This window comes from Chiloscyllium punctatum, chromosome 1 (assembly GCF_047496795.1).
Source record: "Chiloscyllium punctatum isolate Juve2018m chromosome 1, sChiPun1.3, whole genome shotgun sequence".
Lineage (NCBI taxonomy): Eukaryota > Metazoa > Chordata > Chondrichthyes > Orectolobiformes > Hemiscylliidae > Chiloscyllium > Chiloscyllium punctatum.
Genome location: NC_092739.1, coordinates 8,951,464 through 8,972,077, shown reverse-complemented (window position 1 = coordinate 8,972,077; position 20,614 = coordinate 8,951,464). Strand labels below are relative to the sequence as shown.

General features: G+C 41.5%; 1 protein-coding gene across 3 annotated transcripts in view; it reads right to left on the bottom strand.

The window, feature by feature from the left end:
• nr3c2 (nuclear receptor subfamily 3, group C, member 2) overlaps positions 1 to 20,614 on the bottom strand; it is a 321,123-nt gene that overhangs the window by 98,872 nt on the left and 201,637 nt on the right. For all 3 annotated transcript variants that reach the window (XM_072567406.1, XM_072566818.1, XM_072567476.1), the window contains exon 4: positions 5,546 to 5,662. In XM_072567406.1, the coding sequence (XP_072423507.1) occupies positions 5,546 to 5,662 (117 nt within the window). The remainder of the gene's footprint in view (positions 1 to 5,545; positions 5,663 to 20,614) is intronic.

Here is a 20,614-nt window from a genome sequence, read left to right as displayed (position 1 = left end):
AGGTTATTCCTGCTACGCTTCTTAAACAAGGGGATAACATTAGCAATTCTCCAGACCTCTGGGTCCTCACCCGTGTTCAAGGATATTGCAAAGATATCTGTTAAAGCCCCAGCTATTTTCTCTCCCACTTCCCTCAGTAACCTTTGATAGATTCCATCCAGACCTGGGGACCTGGCCACCTTAATACCTTTTACAATACCCAAAACTTCCTCCCTCCGTATGCCAACTTGACCTAGAGTAATCAAAGATCTATTCCGAAACTCAACATCTTCCATGTCCCTTTCCTCGGTGAATAGTGATGTAAAGTACTCATTAAGAATCTCACCCATTTCCTCTGACTCCATGCATAACTTCCCTCCTCTGTCCTTGAGTGGGCCAACCTTTTCTCTAGTTACCCTCTTATTCCTTATGTATGAATAAAAGCCTTTGGAATTTTCCTTAACCCTGTTTGCTAAGGATTTCCCATGACCCCTTTTAGCCCTCTTAATTCCTTGTTTCAGATTGGTCCTACATTCCCGATATTCCTCCAAAGCTTCATCGGTCTTCAGTCACCTAGACCTTATGTACACATCCTTTCTCCTCTTAGCTAGTCTCACAATATAGATCACGTATTCCCAGCCTAAGCAGTATGGAAGCAATTGTGTCTCCAGTACGTATAATATGGCCTAACTAGGAACCATGCTTCCACAGGGAACCTGATCATTGTGAAAGGACAGATTTTAGACTGCTTCCCTAACCAGTAGTGCCCCAAAATGATCCACTTATCTCTGTAAAATTTAATTATGCTTATCCCTGTATCATTTAACCTTATCCGTAAGGTTACATTCTGCACATTTATCTATACATCACCCCAGTCATGTCCATATTTTTACTATTTAAGTGAAACTCAAATGTTTTATTCAAGGCTTGAACCAATTGCTTTCATTGGACCTCTATAAGAACACATAACTTAGGAGAAAGAGTCGCCCTCTGAGTCTGCTTGTCATTCAATAAGATCATGGCTTGTAATCTCAATTGTACTTTCACAATTACGACTTAATTCCCTTGACTATCAAAGATCTATCTCACACTGCATTGAATAGATCCAATAATCCAACCTTCACTGCTTTCTGAGGAGAAAAATTCCAGATAGCAAGGACTCTCCAAGAGAAAAACATTCTCCTTATCACCATCCAAAAAGGCCTCTTATTCTTAAATTGTGTTGCTATGTTCTAGTCTATCCCACAATGGAACCATCTCCCACTCTATCAAGTTCCCTTATGATTTCATATGTTTCAGTAAGATCACTTCACATTCTTCCAACCTCCAGGGGATACAGACCCAAATTGCTTGACCCCCATTATTCAAGGAATGAGTCAAGTGAACCTTCTATGAGGTTGTTCTCTAAGAATAATTATATCTCTTTTTCAAATAAAAAAGACAGACTGTAAACTATGAATGTACATGTATTCCAGATACATTTTCATTGAAGCTCTATAAAACTACAGTAAAACTTACCTATTTTCATATTCAATTCTCTCACAATAAATGCTAATATTCTATGTTTCTTCTCAATCATTTGTTGTATCTACATGCTAACTTTGAATGATTTATACATCAGATCTTTGCCAGCAGGCTCTGCAATACATTTCTATTTAAACAGTATACTCATTTTCTATTCTTCCTGCTGTATGTTCACCTTTTTCCACATTAGATATCATTTGTTAGGTCTTTGCTCGTGCACTCACTTAGGGTGTCCCTATGCAGAATCTGGGCAGGATTTTCTCATATTTTGGCTAAATGTCATTTGTGCTGAGTTTCCTAGAAGGTTTCCCTCTGTGAGGTTTTTCTAGCATAATTACGATAACTTGCAATATTAACTACCTACCACATCCCTATGGTGCCCTCATCTAATGCTAGCCCAATGCTCCCGCCTGCCATAGCTATAATTATTCACTACTGGTGGGATATCCTGGGATCTTTAGCCTTGGAAAAGCTGTTGTGCACCAGGTGAAGTGTTGGTAGTCTGAAGCTGCCCTGCACTGTTCATGACATTGTCCCAGACAGTAGAAACTAGCATACTGGAGGTCATACTGGACAGGATGCTGCTGAGGAGGCCGATAATCGTCCCCCAAGCCAGCCAAGGGAGGTTATAATACCATCCCACTTCAGTAGGACACTCTGTTCTTTCCGGTTTGGCAGTTAGACATGCCATTGTTCTGCCATGCTCACTTTTCAATCACTTAATCTGCATTATTAGCCTTTCTCCTCTCATCCCTACTCCCAACTATTGCATACATGCTGCCCCTATACACTTCATGTTAACTCCGATGAAGAGTCATCTAGACTCAAAACATTAGCTTGCAATCTTTCCATGGATGCCTGAAGATACACTGTGATTTCCAGTATTTTGTTTTCACCACCTGGTCTAAGGTTGCACTGTCCACAGCTCACATCGTTCAGGGCCTGGGAAGATTCTGCCCTCTATCTCTTCTTGACAACTTACGTTCCTACCTCATTAGCAAATTTAGCCAACCTGCATTCAACCTCTTTGCCCAAGTAAGTAAAATGGATTGTAAGTAACTGAGGTTGCAGCACTGAGCTCTGTAGCACTCCACTACTTACAGCTTACCAAAAAAGACCCATTCACAATTCTCTGTTTCCCTTTAGTTTATTAATCCTTTCTCACTGCTAATATGTTACTTTCTATACCAGCTTGTTTTATCTTATGTGGTACTTTGATGTTGCACCTTATCAAAATGCCTTTTGGAAATCTAAGTTGACCACATCCACAGGTTCCTATTTACTTACCATGCTTGTTACTTGTTCAAAGGATTCTAATAACTTAGTTAAACATGATTTCTCTTCCACAAAGTCATCTTGAATCTGTCTGACATGATAATTTTCAAAGTATCCTGATGAAGGAACAGTGCTCCAAAAGCTAGTGCTTCCAAATAAACCTGTTGGACTATAACCTGGTGTTGTGTGATTTTTAACTTTATCCACCCAAGTCCAACACCAGCATCTCCAAATTAATACTATAATCTCTTTATTGAGTGTTTCTAGTAATGTCCCTGTAATAAATATTAGGCTAACAGGCTTGTTTGTTATTTTCTAACATCCTCCTTGAATAAAAATGTTATATTAGCTATTTTGCAATCTGCTGGGAGACATAATGTAATGACATTTTGGATGTTTATAATCAATCCATCTAGTATCTCTGCAGCTACTTATTTTAAGCCCCTTGAAAGAAAGGTCATCTGCTTTTATATTACCAGCTAGCTTCCTCTCAAACTCTACTTCCTTCCTCTTTTTTTTTTACTAATTCTTTGCTGGTTCTTAAAACCTGGAAAATCTTCTGATTTACTGTTAATTTCTGCAGATTTGTACAGTGTTTCTTGTAATTTGATCCTTCTTTATTCAGCTAAGAATGATGCATCTTTCGCAATTTTTCTTTCTCATTTTGTTTTCTTAACAGCGACTTAGTAAGTAATCCTTAAAAGTCTATCTCCATTGTTCTAGACTTTCACTCACTATTCAAGATCATTTTAACTAGCTCTACCTTCATAGCTTAATAATTACCTTTCATTAGTCTTAGAGTCCACAGTTCTCCTTTTCAAACTAATCCTGAAATTCTATCATGTTATGATTGTCAGATATGTTCTCCAGTATGTAGTATTCTGAGAGTGCTGAAAATCTTCCTAATGGCCAGTGATATATAAGGTTTGTTCAGTTTGAATCTATGCTGCATTGTAATTGCGCAATTTATGTTAAATGGTATGATTACATCCGTATTGTTTATGCCAGTCAACACTTTACATACCTGTAAATTATGTGATTGATACGGTCTTCAGAAAAGTTGAACTCTCCCTATATCTCGCCATAATTTCCAGCTCAAGTCCCATAATTATTTTCAAGGCCTCACTTCAAACATTACACAATGGACCAATGTTCTTCTAAAACTAGAGTACCAAAAAGGTGTATAGGACTAAGGTTATTTCAATAATAATGGATTATTTTACTAATAATGGAAAGCTTTCAGAGTTGCAGATCAGAACTTTGGAGGTGCACTCCTCATGGTTCATTGTAGATGGAAAATCATGGAAAAACAGGCAAAAATTCCCAGTTTGTTATCCTGTGGGTAAAGTCTGATGACAAGAGTTTAAATTTTTAATGTTGTTGCTCAGATACCAAATGTAGTCTTGACAAAAATACTGAAATAATTTATTCTGAACTGCAGTCAAATGTCACTGTGATCTATCCTAACATCTCATTAGCTTTTTGAATAATCTTTACAGCGATTCTGAATGAATGGGCAATTTTCAACATGTATTGTTAAAACACTTTCTAAACCACTTGAGGATCTCACTCCATTATTTTGCAAATATTTAGATCTTGTAATATAGTCAAAATCATAAACGTATTTGATCACTGTCTGTTTCTGGAAATACTGAAAACAAATTCTCATGAATTGTAATGCTGCTTTGTACAGGATTGTTATAGATATTAAGATGTTAAACCCAAATGTTAATTTAAGATCACAAATATTAATATTTTATTTTAACAAACTAGAATATCATTTTAAATTATCCTACTTTCATGAGTGGTTTTGTTTTTCAGTGGAAGTGGTTCTGGGTTTTCAGTTAAACTACAGAAACATCTTATTGAGAGCTGTTATTGTTCTTGTCTTATTTCAGCTGGTGTGGGTTTCCTCCGGGTGGTCCAATTTCCTCCCACAATCCAAAGATGTGCAGGTTAGGTGAATTGGCCATGCTAAATTGCCCATAGTGTTCAGGGATGTGTAGGTTATGTGCATTAATCAGGGGTAAATATAGGATAATAGTATAGGGGAATGGGTCTGGGTGGGTTACTCTTCGGAGGGTCGGTGTGGACTTGTTGGGCCAAAGGGCATGTTTCCACACTGTAGGGATTCTATGATTCAGTTTCCTGCCTATGTGTTTTCTCATGAGATAACTTGGTGTTGCCATGAGACTGATTTTAACTACCCAAAAGTAACTAAAAGGAGGATTCTGCAAGTAATCTCAATAGAAAGTCATACTAATAAATAAGCTCTACACAGTTTAATACATCACTATATTAAAGTAAGTTTCTGAACACATTAAGACATTTAAGTGCTTTGTTATGGCAAACCTACTTCCCTCAACAGCCATCATTATGATCTCTTTACACAAACTTGTGTCAAATTAAGAACAGTTCACCATTGTGGGGCCAATAGTCCAAATTATATCACAGCAGCCAGTGAGCAGAAAGGCTTGTATCCAATCCACCATGGGCATGATTTGACCTAGGGTTCCAGAGGCAGTAGAACTTGTATGCTATCCCTTGCTGTCACCTTGTTCGGCAACATGTTTGAGTGTTTTGGTACAATAAAATATAGGATATATTTAACTTAAGAAATGGTATTATCACAGAGTCATCTTAAGAAAGGAGGGTTTACCTGATGAAGAAAGGCATTGTTTTGCGAAAGCGAAATCATGTTTTTTTAAAAGTGGATGACAAATGGTTTTGTCTGCTAAGGTTTACTTAAAGAAACAAACAAAATTACCTCCCAAATTCATCCCAGCTTTAAAACACTTCCGTAATCGACAAGCTGGGCAGTTTTTTCTGCGGATTTTGTCAATAATGCAGTCATTTCGTCCGGCACACAAGTAGTTTTGCTGCCCTAGTTAGATAAAAAAAGTAAAATGTAAGAAGTCAATAAGATACTATTTTAACAGCTAAATAACTCGACCTTACACAGACTCACGTCAGTTTGGTGAATCAGTTGCCTGGATTTATGCTTCCTAGATTACTATGTGAATTCAGAAAACATATGATAATCATCACCACGTGAAATACTTAAGAATGGCATAAAAGCAGAGCATGCAGTGCCAAAACCTCATAAATATGTATAGTATAAGTAATTACAGTTCAGACAATATTAGCAACCACTCAGCAATGTGGAAAATTATCCAGGTATGTCCCAACTAAGGTAAAAGCAGAACTAATTAGTCAATTCCAACCCCATTAGTCTAGTCTCAAACATCAACAAAATGTGGCAAGATTTCATCACAAGTACTGTCAAACAGCATTTATTCAACAATAATCTGCTCACTGATTCTCCATGTTAGATGACCGAAAACACTCGGCTTCTGACCTCATTACAACCCAGGTCGAATAGTATGGTGCTGGAAAAGCACAGGAGATGAGGCAGCATCCGAGGAGCAGGACAGTGGACATTTTGGGCAATAGCCCTTCATCAGGAATGTGGGGGTGGAAGGAGGCCGAGAGATAAATAGGGGGGTGGGGGAGGAGAAGGTAGCTGGGAAGGCTATAGGTAGATGCAGTTGGGGGTAATAGTAATGGAGGCAAATATATGATAATATATGATAATAGAGGCCACCCTCCCAACCGACCTATCACTATTACCCTGACTGTACTGCTTCTCGGATGCTGCCTCACCTCCTGTGCTTTTCCAGCATTACAATTTGCGACTCTGGCTCACTTTCTCCTCATTACAACCTTGGTCCAAACATGAACAAAAATGAACTCCAGAGGGATGGATGGAGTTACTGCTTTTGATACCAAAGCAGTATTTGACTGTGGCATTAAAGGGCTGTACCAAAATTGAAGTCATCCTGATGAAACAATAACTTCAAATTACATGTATCATCTAGTAATTCCAGGTGTGGATTTTATGGTTCTTTACATCATAATTTTACTTAGATACAATTTATTAACTCTGTAGACAGTGTTTGGTAAGTAATAATGATGACACTTAGAGATGAATAGTTTTTCCTTCCCTCCTCTTCCTGAGGAATATTCAGTTGCCAGAAGTAGCAAAGATTTTCAGCATCTGCAGTTCTTTGTTTTATTTTGTGTGAGAGGAAAATGGGGATGATTACATCATGTTTCCACAGAAAGTTGGGGAAGATGGCATGACGGAAGATACACATTGCCTTGCTGTCACCACAGAAGTTAGGTTCTGGCTGCAAAGGCACAATCCCAACATTTCCAGCCAGCCATAAATTGAGACCCTAAAATAGTAAAATTGTGACTATCTGAAGGCCTCATCCCACTTGGGCTGCAATTACTTCAGCTCCAGCCAAGACAAGAAAGAATTAGCCCACCAGCGAGGGTAGGGAGCTAAGCAAAAAATAAAACCCAAAGAACTGCAGATGCTGGAAATAAGAAACAAAAGCAGAAATTTCTGGAAAAACCCAACAGGTTTGGCAGCATCTGTGGAGACAAAGCAGAGTTAATGTTTCACATCCCGTAACCCTTCTTCAGAACAGGTTCGAAGGTTGCTGGGTGAAGGAGGGCAGAATTATTCAATTTGCACTAATTTATGCACGATTCAGAGTCTGGACCTAAGGTAGGGGAGTCACTGCTGAGAGCCAACCCCTGCTCCTTGCTTCTGACACCATTACCTTCCTCCACTCCCTATCACCTCACCTCCCCCAATGCCATGTCTGCACTATTGTATAATTATTGCTAACAATTTTACATAAGCAAATCACATTTTTGTTGAAAAATACTGGTGAAAAATGTGTGACAAAAACATAATAGTGACACACAGAGTGTAGACATAAAGTGCACCAAATTACAAGATTTGAAGTAAAATAAACAAGATAGTTGTTAGACAAAATGGTTATGAAACAGGTAAAGAAAAATATTGATATGTGAAAACTCATCTTCATGGGAATCCTGTGAAGCATTTCTATTTGTGCTTCTGACATATAAAGCACAAGTAAAGTAAATCTATGAAAATTGAATACCCAAGCCAGTAATTTAAGAGGAAGCTGTGTAATTCTATTATTATAGTTCACAATTTCTTAGTCGTTGTTAAAAGATTGAAACAGTTAATGGAAAGAACCAACAGCACTGATACTATGCTCTAATATTTTTATAAATTAAATATGTCAAAATATGAAGATGCTCATATGAACACATTGTTTGTCACTGACATCAATGACAGATATTCCTAGTCAAATACATACACAATTATAAAAATAGAAATGGCAACCCTTGAAGTATTATTTTCAGTCTAACAATACCAGTCTAACAATATTGCTCCCCTGGAAAAATCATCTAAAGTAAAAATCTGTGATTTTGGACAAGATTTATAGCTCAGGTTGTGGATCAGGTTGTAGGTTTGCTCACTGAGCTGGTAGATTTGTTCTCAGCTGTTTCATGACCATGTTAGGTAACATCATCAGATAAAGCACTGGTGTTCTGTCCTGCTTGTTATTTATCTGTCTTGGTCTGTTGTGGTGGGTAATATCACTTCCGGTTCTTTTTCCTGAGAGGTTGGTAAATGGGGTCCAAATCAATATGTTTGTTAATGGAGTTCTGGTTTGAATGCCAGGCCTCCAGGAATTCCTGTGTGTTTAGCCCCCCTGTCCTCGGATGGATGTATTGTTTTAGTTGAACTGATGTCCCTCTTCATCTGCGTGTATGGATACTAGTGATAGTTGGTCATGTCTTATGGTGGCTATTTGGTACTCATGTATCCTGGTAGCTAGTTTCCTGCCCATCTGTCCAGTGTAATGTTTGTTGCAGTCCTTGCAGGGTATTTTGTATATGACGTTTGTTCTCCTAGTTGTTGGTATGGGGTCTTTAAATTCATCAGGAGCTGGTTCAGTGTGGTGGTAGGTTTGTGGGCTACCATGCTGCCTAGGGGCTGGAGTAGTCTGGTCGTCATCTACGAGATGTCTTTAACGTATGGCAGGGTGGCCAGAGTTTCGGGACGTGTTGTCTTCTTGTTTAGTTCTGTTGTGTAGGTATCGGCAGACAGTGTTTACTAGGTACTCATTGTTCCTGAATACGTTGTACAGGCGGTTTTCCCCAGCTTCTCTTAGCCCTTGGGTGCTGCAGTGTGTTGTGGCTCATTTAAATAATGTGCTGATGCAGCCCCGGTTGTGGGTGTTGGGATGATTGCTCCTGTAGTTGAGTATCTGGTCAGTGTGTGTGGCTTTCCTGTAGCCGCTGTTCTGCAGCTCTCCATTGGCTTTGCGTTCAACTCAGTTGTCTGGGAAGGGGAGTCTGTTGTTGTTCTCTTCCTCTTTGGTGAACCTTATACCAGTAAGGATGTTGTTTATGTGTTTGTGGGTTTCTTCTAATTTGTTGCGTTTTGTGATGATAAATGTGTCATCCACATAGCGGACCTAAAGCTTGGACTGGATTGTGGGAAGGGATTTTCGGTCTAACCTCTGCATAAGTGCTTCTGCTAAGAGTCTTGATATTGGTGATCCCATAGGCGCCCCATTGATTTGTTTGCGGGTCTTGTTGTTGAAGGTGAAGTGGATTGTGAAGCACAGTTGTCCATGCTGATGGAGATAGCGCTGTCAGGTGTTTGTGTCCTTGGCTTGTCTAGCAGTGAGGCCAGTGTTTCTTTGTTTCGATGATGTTAATTGATGTGAATAGAGCCGTCACGTCAAAGGAAATCATGATCTTGTTGTCCTCTACCTAGGTGTCTTTGATGATGTTAAGGAATTCCTGGGTGGGGTGGATGGAGTGGCTTGAATCACCTAATGGGTGTTTCAGTTTGCATTGCAGTTCCTTTGTAAGTCTGTATGTCGGTGTACTAGGAAATGAGATTATGGGTCTAAGAGGAGCCCCTTGTTTATGTACCTTTGGTAAAAATCTATATTTAAAGCCGGGCTTTTAATTCCTATGAACAACTTTATGTTTTTGTGCCATCTGTGTTCATCAAAGCAATTGATTGCAATGCTGGAAAAGAGTATTTTCCATTCTTTTCCAACTCAAGTCCTGATCATATGTAGTTAATGCCGGAGAAACTCAACAGTTCGGGCGGCATCTGTGGGGAGAGAAATAGAGTTAATGTTTCAAGTCCAATATTACTCTTCTTTGTCTTTAACACAAGTTTCTGGGTTGGTTGTAGCACATCCAGATCATGAGTTAAGTTCCCTCCACAATGTCAAGAAATGAATCTGGACCTTAAGGCAGCCAGACCCAATATGGTTTTGTGAAAGGAATTCTTTCCACAAGTAACAATCTGTGGATCATGGGGAATTAGTGGATATTCTGCACTTGGATTTCCAGAGGCATTTGATAAGATATCACATCGAAGGTTATTGCAGAAAATATAATCTCATAGCATATATGATAACACAATGGCATGACAGAAGACGAGCTAGATAACAGAAAACAGAGAGTAGGCTAATGGATCATTGATGGGGTCTCACCTTTTTACAATTTAGATAAATGGTTTGGATGAAGGGACTGAAGGTATGGGTTGCTAAATATGCTGATGGCATAAGGATAAGTAAGAAATTAACTTGTTTAATAGGTGTTAGTATCCTTCAATTGGCATCTTACTGCTACCTAATATAAATCTTACCATAGCACTTGTGCAAAACATAAAAGATGGATTGAGGGGGTTCTTGTGGCATAGTGGTAGTGTCCCTGAGTCTGAGCCAAGAAACTCAGGTTCAAGTCCCACCTGTTTGACAGATATATAGGTTGATTAGAAAATATCTAAAAGGATCAAACAAGATTATCTCAATGTCAAGATGGGCTTGCTGCACTTGTTGCTTGATTTCAACACCCATCTCGTCACAGGCAATGTCACTCAATCTCTACAAGGACTGATCATTGTATCAAACATTTAAGAAAATATTTAAGAATACTCAATATATGTATTTCTTACTGTAAAGAAAAATTCCAAAGGAAGGACCCACCAACCATTGTTCATTAAAGAATCTGGGGAAGGCTTCAAACTTAAGAAGTATAAACTTTGCTAAGATGAGTGATAATTCGCATGATTGGTCAGAATGCAAAACATATCATTACATGGATAAAAGATTAATCATAGAATCCCTACAGCGTGGCAAGAGGCCTGTTCATCCATCGAGTCTGCATCGACCCATTGAAGAGCATCACCCCTAGGCTTGTACCCCGACCCTAAGCCCGTAACATGCTTAAAAATGTCTTCTGCAAGTCCAAATACAATACATCTTGGTCTCAGGATACATGATAGGTCATTTCACACCAAGATAAGGAGAAATTTCTTCATTCGGATGGTAATAAAGCTGTGGAATTCTCTTCCACAGAGATTGGTCAACACCTGCTTGTATTTTCAGTGTTTCTATGACTGTTAATCAAATGGGATTGGCAGGTTGGTGATGTATGTCATCTCTGGATGACTCATCACCGAATCAGTATTTTATTTTGAGTCACTGCATCATTGGCAGTGACCTTCAGGCAGGTCCTGAGTGTGGTTGCAGTAGTTGGGGTGGGGAGATTCTTGGGGAGACAGAGAGACAATTGGGTAATCTGGAGGATGCTGAATGCAGTAACAGTCTTCTTCAGTGTGCAGTGAAGTCAGAATTCTCCCTACTCCAGTTCCAGTAAAGAATTTCTTAAAAGTCTTAGCTTCTTTAAATCATTTCCAGCAGTCCAGTTCACCAACAGCCCTAACATGTGCAGATGCTTTAGCAGTCAGGACAATCTGCAGCTTAAACACTCAAGGTTCCATTACAATGAGAGCTAAGAATGGAGAGCACTCACCAAGGACAGAGAAACAGTGAGCGCTTACTGCGAGGAACTCTTTGCAGATCTCCTCAACAAAGATTCAGTCCTTATTGTGACTGCAATAAAACAAAGGGTCACTGGACGCAAAATGTTGACTCCGTTCTGCTCTCTGCAGTTGCTGCCAGATTAGCTGGGTTTCTCCAGCACTTTCTGTTTTTATTTCAGAGTTCCAGCATCTGCAGTTCTTTGCTTTATCTCAATGTGAATGTCCTTAACCACATTCTTATGCTACCCACAACTGTCTTAGCATAACCTCAACCCAACAGGATGTTGAGATGCCATCAGATAACTGTGAACCTACAAGGCCACTGATACAAACAACTGTTAAAATGTTAAAGTACAGTTGAGAAGCAATCTTCGCTCATATACACAACCTCATCTCTTGCCCCTCAGATGCTGCCTAACCTTCTGTGCTTTTCCTGTACCACACTTTTCGACTCTGACTCTCCAGCATCTGCAGTCTTCACTTTCTCCTCATCTCCCATAACTGGAAGGAGGACAGCTTGCCAGGTAAACTCTGAAATGTTGTAATTGTAGTCACCTTCAAGAAAGAAGGCCAATTGCGGTAACTACAGAGAAAGGTATCGCAAATATCCACCTCAATTGTCTTCTTTCAGTGTTTGAAGAGCTCCTATCAGAGTCACAATTAGGACTCCATCCATCAATGCACACTGGGCATGATCTTCACAGCAAGAAAAATCCAAGAAAAGTGCAGACAACAGCAGTAATCTTGATACTGGCCTTTTTTGATTTCACAAATGCCTTCGATTCTGTCAACTGGGAGGGACTATAGGCAATCTTCTCAATTTTGATTACCTGCAGAAATTCATCACCACCTGCTGCACAATGATATGCAAGCCACGATCCCCCCAATGAAACCATCACAGATAATTTATTCTTATTTACGTGAAAACTGGTGTTATGCAAGTCATCACACCAATGCTCTTCTCCTTCTCCCTTACGGCAACATTCCACTCTATTTTTCTGAAGCTTACTACTGATGTGAAGCTAATCAACAGGACAAGCAAATAATTGTTCAACTTGTGTCACCTCCAGTCTCCAATCAATACCACCCCAATCTCATCAATGAGCTGCAGCACTCAGCCATCACTTTCACATGTGTACACTGAGGCAGAACTCCAAACTAATGTTGATGCATTCACAGGGCCTATATATCAGTAAGATGGAAGTCCCCTAATAGTCTGCTTCTGCCAATCAAACTGACCTCAACTATCACGAACCACAGCGAGCCACTGGACATTGCATATCAATTCCTATACCTTTGGATTCTTCAATGGACACTGATGATGCAGTTTCCCAAATCTTGGGAGTCTTCAACAGACGCTGACAATGCAGTTTAATATCAATCCAGTGTATCAGTGCAGCTGCTGGCTAAGAACAGAATATTTGACAGCTACAACATCAGAACTTGGCAGCAAGATCATGGTCTACAGAGTAGCCTTCCATATGCATTGAATATTGTTTACCCGACTCCTCAAATCCCTGGAGAAATATCAATCATGATGTCCCTGCAAAATTTTGTGGTGGCATGATGACTCGGTGGTTAGCACTGCTGCCTCACAGCACCAGGGTTCAATTCCACCCTCAAGTGACGCCTGTGGAGTTTGCACATCCTCCCAGTGTCTGTGTGGGTTTCCTTTGGGAACCCTGGTTTCCTCCACAGTATGCAGGGTTACAGGGATAGGACAGGGGCGTGGGTTTGGGTCGAATACTCTTTGGTGTGGACTTGATGAGCTAAACTGCCAGCTTCCACACTATGGATTCTGATTCTATACTGAAAGAATTAGTAGCCACATTAGTGACCTCCTCAGGAAAACATCCCCAGTATTGAGGCACTGGTTATGGTCAATCAGCTGTGTTGGGAGAAGCACATAGTCTGTATCCCTATCACAGGACTTTTAAAACATGCTTTCTCTCCAAGCTTTGCCATCAAAGGTGCCCTGCAGCAGGGCAAAGGAAAAGTTTCAGGGATGTTCTTAAAGCCTCCCTGAAACTATGTATTATCTCCACCAACTCATGGGAACCTCTAGCCCAAGACCTTCCTAACAAGCATCACAAAGGTGCCCAACATTCTGAACGACTCCTGACAGGTGCAGGTACAGGCCAAGCAGTGGCCTCTTGACAGTTTCTCATCGATATCTGCCACAAATCTCGTTGTAGCCCATGTTGCTCCGACCCCAATAAGATTAAGTCTTATAGCTATAAGCTTTGGCCTTGCCAGTTAATCAGCCAGAAGAGATTCCGACACCATCAGGTGATCCGACACAGCAGAAACAGTCACAGGATTGAACAAAATGGTCAAAACATACAGTGAGATGTTATGAGATTCTGTAGTAAAGGAAGTAAAGCTAAACACCAAGTTTAAATAACTGAGTATCACATTTAAGAAGCTAAGAACAATAAAACATTAAAGCTTAAAGCATTAGAAATGTACACTCCAGCAGCATTCTGTAGCTACACATATGTAGGAATCATATTTCAATTTAATTTAAACGTAGGTTCATTAACATTTCTCAAACATAAAGGAGTCAAGTTTTGTAGACATATGATATATCCTTGCCCAGTTGAGAGTATTCATTAATGCAAACAACCAAAAGCAAAAGGAGTGGAAGGTGTGTGGTTACCAAATAGAACATTAAACAAATGAGTACAGTTCTTCTTCTCTTTCATTATGTAGTTCAAAATGAGAGTAGGCACAAAAGACATTTTGCTCCTGCGCAGAAAATCAAGCTAGTCCTGCCTGTGACAGTTCTGATTTTAAACTGCAAAACATATTGTCACATTTCTTGTATTTACATCCTGAATTTTAAGTCTAAGAATTCCAAAAGTTAACTAGCAAAATTTCTATTTTTTTTAGTCTAGATTAATCTGCACAAGGAACAAAATGACCTAGATTTTATATCAGACTTTTGATGCAAATATCACAGCCACAAAGCTAATTCTGGAAATTCTTTGTGGTTTAAAACAAGAGTTCATAAAAGCTTGTGGTGACATTGTAGGCATGTGTTCTGGTATACATCTGTGCAGCACAGTGAAAGATGAAACAAAGGGAAATTTTATGTCTATAGAAAGGACCTTGTGCTAGCACTCGCTGCCTGTGACTTGTGCTGAGTGGTGTTTTTGATTCATGGGTACCATTTGAATCACGTGTAAAACTCACACAACCACACTACCAAGTCAACTTTCGTCATAGGCCACCTGGAATCCTACCAAAGATGCAACACAATTCAGGCCATAAATGCAGTTCTAAAAATGCAGAAAAATTGTAATGCAAACACCTGAAGCTCATGCAAATTGGTGTACCAGTTCCTCTTGTGAGACATGTAGCACAATAGAATTATTTCAAAGGAGTGAAATGCCTACAAATTCAGCAGATTGGTTATGACTAGTATAACTTACATAATATAGACATAATCATATTTTCGCATTTCATTATTAACTAGAGGTTTACATCTTTACAAACTAAAACTTTGAGTTCATCTAAAGCAAAGAACTTACATTTTTCTCCCCTTGTATAGGTTCCTTGATTTCACACAAAGAATTGATGGGTAGGTAATTGCCTCCGGCCACAAAATTAAAAAGAATTAATGTTGCTTGCCGAGACAAGGTGAGTGAATACAGTTCAGGAACTACTGCCCATTTGGGGAAAGCACTTGGCCTCAGTTTGCTGGCTTCCCTTATATCACTGTCACAAATCATGTGGGTCAAAATCACAAAAATGCCAGCACAACAGCGAGACATCAGAATGGTGTGTTGTCTCCCTGGATCCAGGATCAAGGCTATCTTGGAGAGGGTGCCGAATATTCTCAAAGGGACGAGGGACCAGTAGGAGGCTGTTATACACATTGGAACTAATGACATAGAAGGAGAAAAGGCCGAAATTCTGAGGAGAGAATATAGGAAGTTAGCAGCATTTTAAAAAGTAGGTTCCTCAATGGCAGTAATATCTGGATTATACCTGCTGACACAAGCTAGTGAGGGTAAGAATAAGAGAATAGAGCAGATGAATGTGTGGCTGAGGAGCACAGGAGAAGGATTCACATTTTTGGATCATTAGAATCTCTTCTAGGGTAGAGGTGATCTGTATAAGAAGAACGGATTGCACCTGAATTGGAAAGTACTGATGTACTGGCGGGAAATTTGCTCGAACTGCTTGGAAGAATTTAAACCAGTAAAGGGAGGTGGGCGGGGCGACACCCAGGGAGATAGAGAGGAAAGAGATCAGGCTCAGACTGGTGCAGTTGAGAAAAGGAGCAAGTCAAACACTCAGAGCAGGCAAGAACAAAGCAGAGAACGAGGTAGGACTGATAAATTAAACAACATTTATTTCAATGCAGCGGCCTAACAGGTAACCATGACTTGGAGGTGCCGGTTTTGGACTGGGATGGACAAAGTTAATAATCACACAACACCTGGTTATAGACCAACAGGTTTAATTGGAAGCACTAGCTTTCTGGGCGATCCGAAACCTATTGATCTTCCAGCTGAAGGAGTTGACCCCGACTGAGTGTTGCATACAGGCACATTCCAAGGTCCAGGACTACGTGTTGAGGGATGCGCTGAAGCTTGGGGCAGCTGCTGCCAAGGCGCGGTGGGGAAAGACCACCGTGTAACATCTGGATTAGTGGTGCTGGAAGAGCACAGCATTCAGGCAGCATCCAAGGAGCTACGAAATTGACGTTTCGGGCAAAAGCCCTTTTATTCCTGATGAAGGGCTTTTGCCCGAAATGTCGATTTCAAAGCTCCTTGGATGCTGCCTGAACTGCTGTGCTCTTCCAGCACCACTAATCCAGAATCTGCAGTCATTGTTTTTACCACTGTGCAACATCTGCCTGCCTAAGAAGAACAGGGGGCCCATGCAGTTATTTGGGCTCTGCTGACGCCTCAGCTAAATATATGGACATATAATTGATAAACGTACAGACCTGTATATAAAAATGATAAATTCTGATCTCTGTATGTGAATGTTTACGTATGTATGGCATGACCAACTGTACAGACCATCAAATTATTTTATGAATAAAGTATATTTTTGAAATAAAAAAAACTAGCTTTCGGAGCGCTGAGAGTCTCGCACTCCTCAGGGATATGATAACCTACGTGCAGGACATAGGGTTGGACACCTGCCTGATCAGCCTGGACCAGGAGAAAGCCTTTGACAGGATATCACACACATATATGAGAGATGTTCTCTCCAAAATGGGCTTTGGGGAGGGAATCTGCATTTGGATCAGACTGCTCTACACCAACATTGTCAGTGCAGTCTCAATCAATAGGTGGGAATCCGATAGCTTCCCAGTCAGATCTGGAGTCAGGCAGGGCTGCCCTCTCTCTCCTGCCTGGTTTGTGTGCTGCATAGAGCCATTTGCCGAGTCCATCAGGAAAGATACGAGCCTGAGAGGGGTGACTATTCCTGGCAGCGGGGGCCTGCAGATTAAGGCCTCCCTGTACATGGATGACATCGCCATTTTCCACTTGGATCCCCTGTCCGTGCACAGACTCATGTGCATATGTGACCAGTTTGAACGGGCCTTAGGGGCCAAGGTAAACCGAGGCAAGAGGGAGGCCATGCTCTTCAGGAACTGGGCTGACCAATCCTCGATTCCCTTCACCGTCAGGACCAACCACCTGAAGGTGCTGGGTATTTGGTTCGGGGGGGCTGGGGTGTGCGCCAAGTCTTGGGAGGAGCGTATCAGAAAAGTGAGGCAGAAACTGGGCAGATGGAAGCTACGGTCGCACTCCATCATGGGAAAAAACCTGGTCATCAGGTGTGGGGCACTGTCATTGCTGTTATACATGGCACAGGTCTGGCCTATTCTCAGAACCTGTGCTGCTGCAGTCACCCGGGCCATCTTCCAGTTTATATGGAGATCAAAGATGGACTGGGCCAGAAGGGGCTCGATGTATAAAGATCTGGGCAACGGGGGAAAAAAAGTACACCCAATGCCACCCTCACCCTGATGGCCACATTTGTGTGTGGCTGCATCAAGCTGTGCGTGGATCCCCGGTATGCAAACACGTACTGAGGTTCTACCTGTCCCCGATGTTGCGAAGGATGGGCCTGGCCTTGCTGCCGTGGAATGCTCGAATAGTTGGACTGTTCCGTATCACCTGTCCTTCGTGGAGAAGTTAATAAAGAAAGTCCATCAGGAAGTGGTCAGCATGTAGTGTCCTTGACACCCTTCGGGAAAAGGAGAGGGCGGATCCTATCGAGCAGTTCCCTGAGCAGACTGTCAAAGCCATTTGGCAGAATGCCTCATCGCCAGAACTTTCCAACAAGCACCAAGACATGGCTTGGCTGGTGGTGAGAAGGGCTCTGCCTGTGAGATCCGTTATGCCGCCCGGACTCTCAGCCACACCGCATGCTGCCCTCGAAGCGGCTGCGGGGGGAGGAGAAAAGACTGTCACACACCTCCTTCTGGAATGTGCCTATGCAGAAGAAGTCTGGAGAGGAATGCAGTGGTGTTTGTCAAGGTTCGTCCTGAGCAGCGCCGTGACGGGAGACTCCGTGCTCTATGGTCTGTTCCCCGGGATGCACACTGAGACCAACATCAACTGTGCCTGGAGGTTCATCAACTCGGTGAAGGACACTCTCTGGGCGGTCTGAAACCTGTTGATCTTCCAGCTGAAGGAGTTGACCCTGAATGAGTGTTGCAGACTGGCACATTCCAAGGTCCAGGACTACGTGTTGAGGGACGCGCTGAAGCTTGGGGCTGCTGCCGCCAAGGCGCAGTGGGGAAAGACCACCGTGTATCATCTGCCTGCCTAAGCACAGGGGTCCGGCGCAGTAAGGGGGCGCCGCTAACCCCCCCCCCCCCCCCCCCCCCCGCTAAATCTGTAATCGTACAGACCTGTATATATGAATGATTACTCTGTCTCTGTATACCAAGAAATGGAATATTTAAGGATGTATGGCATGATCAATTGCACAGATCATCACAATATTTTATGAATAAGTATATTTTTGAAATAAAAAAAAAGCTTTCGGGGTGCTGCTCCTTCATCAGGTGGTTGTGGAGGTTAAGATCTTGCTCACAGAATGTATAGCCAAAGGAGTCCAGTGTAATGGAGATGTGATACAGTAAACAATCGTAGATTAAAATTCTCACCATTTAGAGTGGGATATGATAGTTTCTGTTCTTTGACATACAAATCCCAGAAATTCGTTAAAATTACATTCTCAAGATAGCTCAGCTTTTTAAACAATGGATGTTGAAATCTGTCTTTATCCGAATGCTATGTCAGACTGACAAACTCTGCATAGTTTTTACAATTTTACATGGATTCATGCAGTTTTTGAACAAAATAAAATATAATTCTGCAAAAACAAATTCACCCCATAAGCTTATATGCATACACACGTAGGAGCGACAGATTGAGGGTGCATGTGGGTGTGAGTGCACATGATAGAGAACGTGCATATATGTATGTGTGTAGGCTTGGTAAAGTGTGTACGTGAGTGCGATGGGGTATGTGTGAGAGGCTGCATGTGTTGGTGTGAGTGCAGTGTGTGTGTGTGTGTGTGTGTGTGTGTGTTCGTTGCAGTGGGGTCACCTGTAGCGTGACATGAACTCAAGGTCCCAGTTGAGGCCATCCCCATGGGTACCGAACTTGGCTATCAGCCTCTGCTCAGCCACTTTGCATTGTTGCTTGTCCCGAAGTCTGCCTCGAAGGATAGTCACCCAAAAGGTTCGAGGCTGAACGTCCCGGACTGCAGAAGCTGACTTGGTGTGAACACCCATTTGTTGTTTGTTGCTCATTCATCCGTTGTCGTAGCGTCTGCTCAGTCTTGCCAATAAACCATGCCTCAGGGTATCCTTGCTTGCAGCTTATGAGAGAGACCATGTTGGCCAAGTCACATGACTACTCGCTGTGTACATGGTGGGTGGTGTCCACACGTGTAATGGTTTTACCAGTGGCTGCTGTGGCAGGATTATACGGTGTTGTTGTCCTGAAGGGTGGGCAGTTTGCTATGAATCATGATTTGTTTAAGGTTTGGTAGTTGTTTAAAAGTGAGAATGGAGACACAAGGAAGTTGGTGAGGTGCTTGGATGTAACCAAGCTTACACACACATACATACACGCACACTGTCATGTGCACCGATACCACACCCACACACACATACCCCATCACACTCTTGCACACACACTTAACCAAGCCTACACACAAACATATATACACACACTCTATCATGTGCACTCTCACTCATATGCACACTCAATCTGTCACTCCTACATGCACAGACATATAAGTTCATAGGGTGAATTTGTTTTTGCAGAATTACATTGTATTTTGCTCAAAAACTGCATGAATCCATGTAAAACTCTGTAAAACTATGCAGAGGGTTTGTCAGTCTGACATAGCATTGGGACACAGATAGACTTCACACCTATTGTTTAAAAATCTGAGCAATTTTGAGAATATAATATCAAAGTAGTTCATGAATTTACATATCAAAGAACAGAAACCAGCATATCCCGTTACAAAGATGAAAGTTTTAATCTAAATTTGTTTACTGTATCACATCTCCATGGTTCAGAAAAGATTTACAAGGATTTTGCCAGGGTTAGAGAATTTGAACTATAGGGAGAGGTTGAATACACTGGGGCTGTTTTCTCTGGAACATTGGAGGCCAAGGGGTGACCTTATAGAGATTTATAAAATCATGAAGGGCATGGACAGGATAAATAGACACAGTCCTTTCCCTCGGGTGGGGTAGTCCAGAGCTAGAGGGTATAGGTTTATGGTGGGGGGGGGGGGGGGGGGGGGGGAGACAAGATTTTAAAGAGACCGAAGGGGGAATTTTTTCACACAGAGGGTGGTGCATGTATGGAATGAGCTGCCAGAGGAAGTGGTGGAGGCTGGTAGAACTGCAACATTTAAAAGGCATCTTGATGGGCATATGACTAGGAAGGGTTTGGAAGGATGTGGGTCAGTTGCTGGCAGGTCGGACTAGATTAGGTTGGGATATCTGGTTGGAATGGACGAGTTGAACAGAAGGGTCTATTTCTGTGCTGTACATCTCTATGACTCTATGGCTATAAGTTCTGTGAGCAT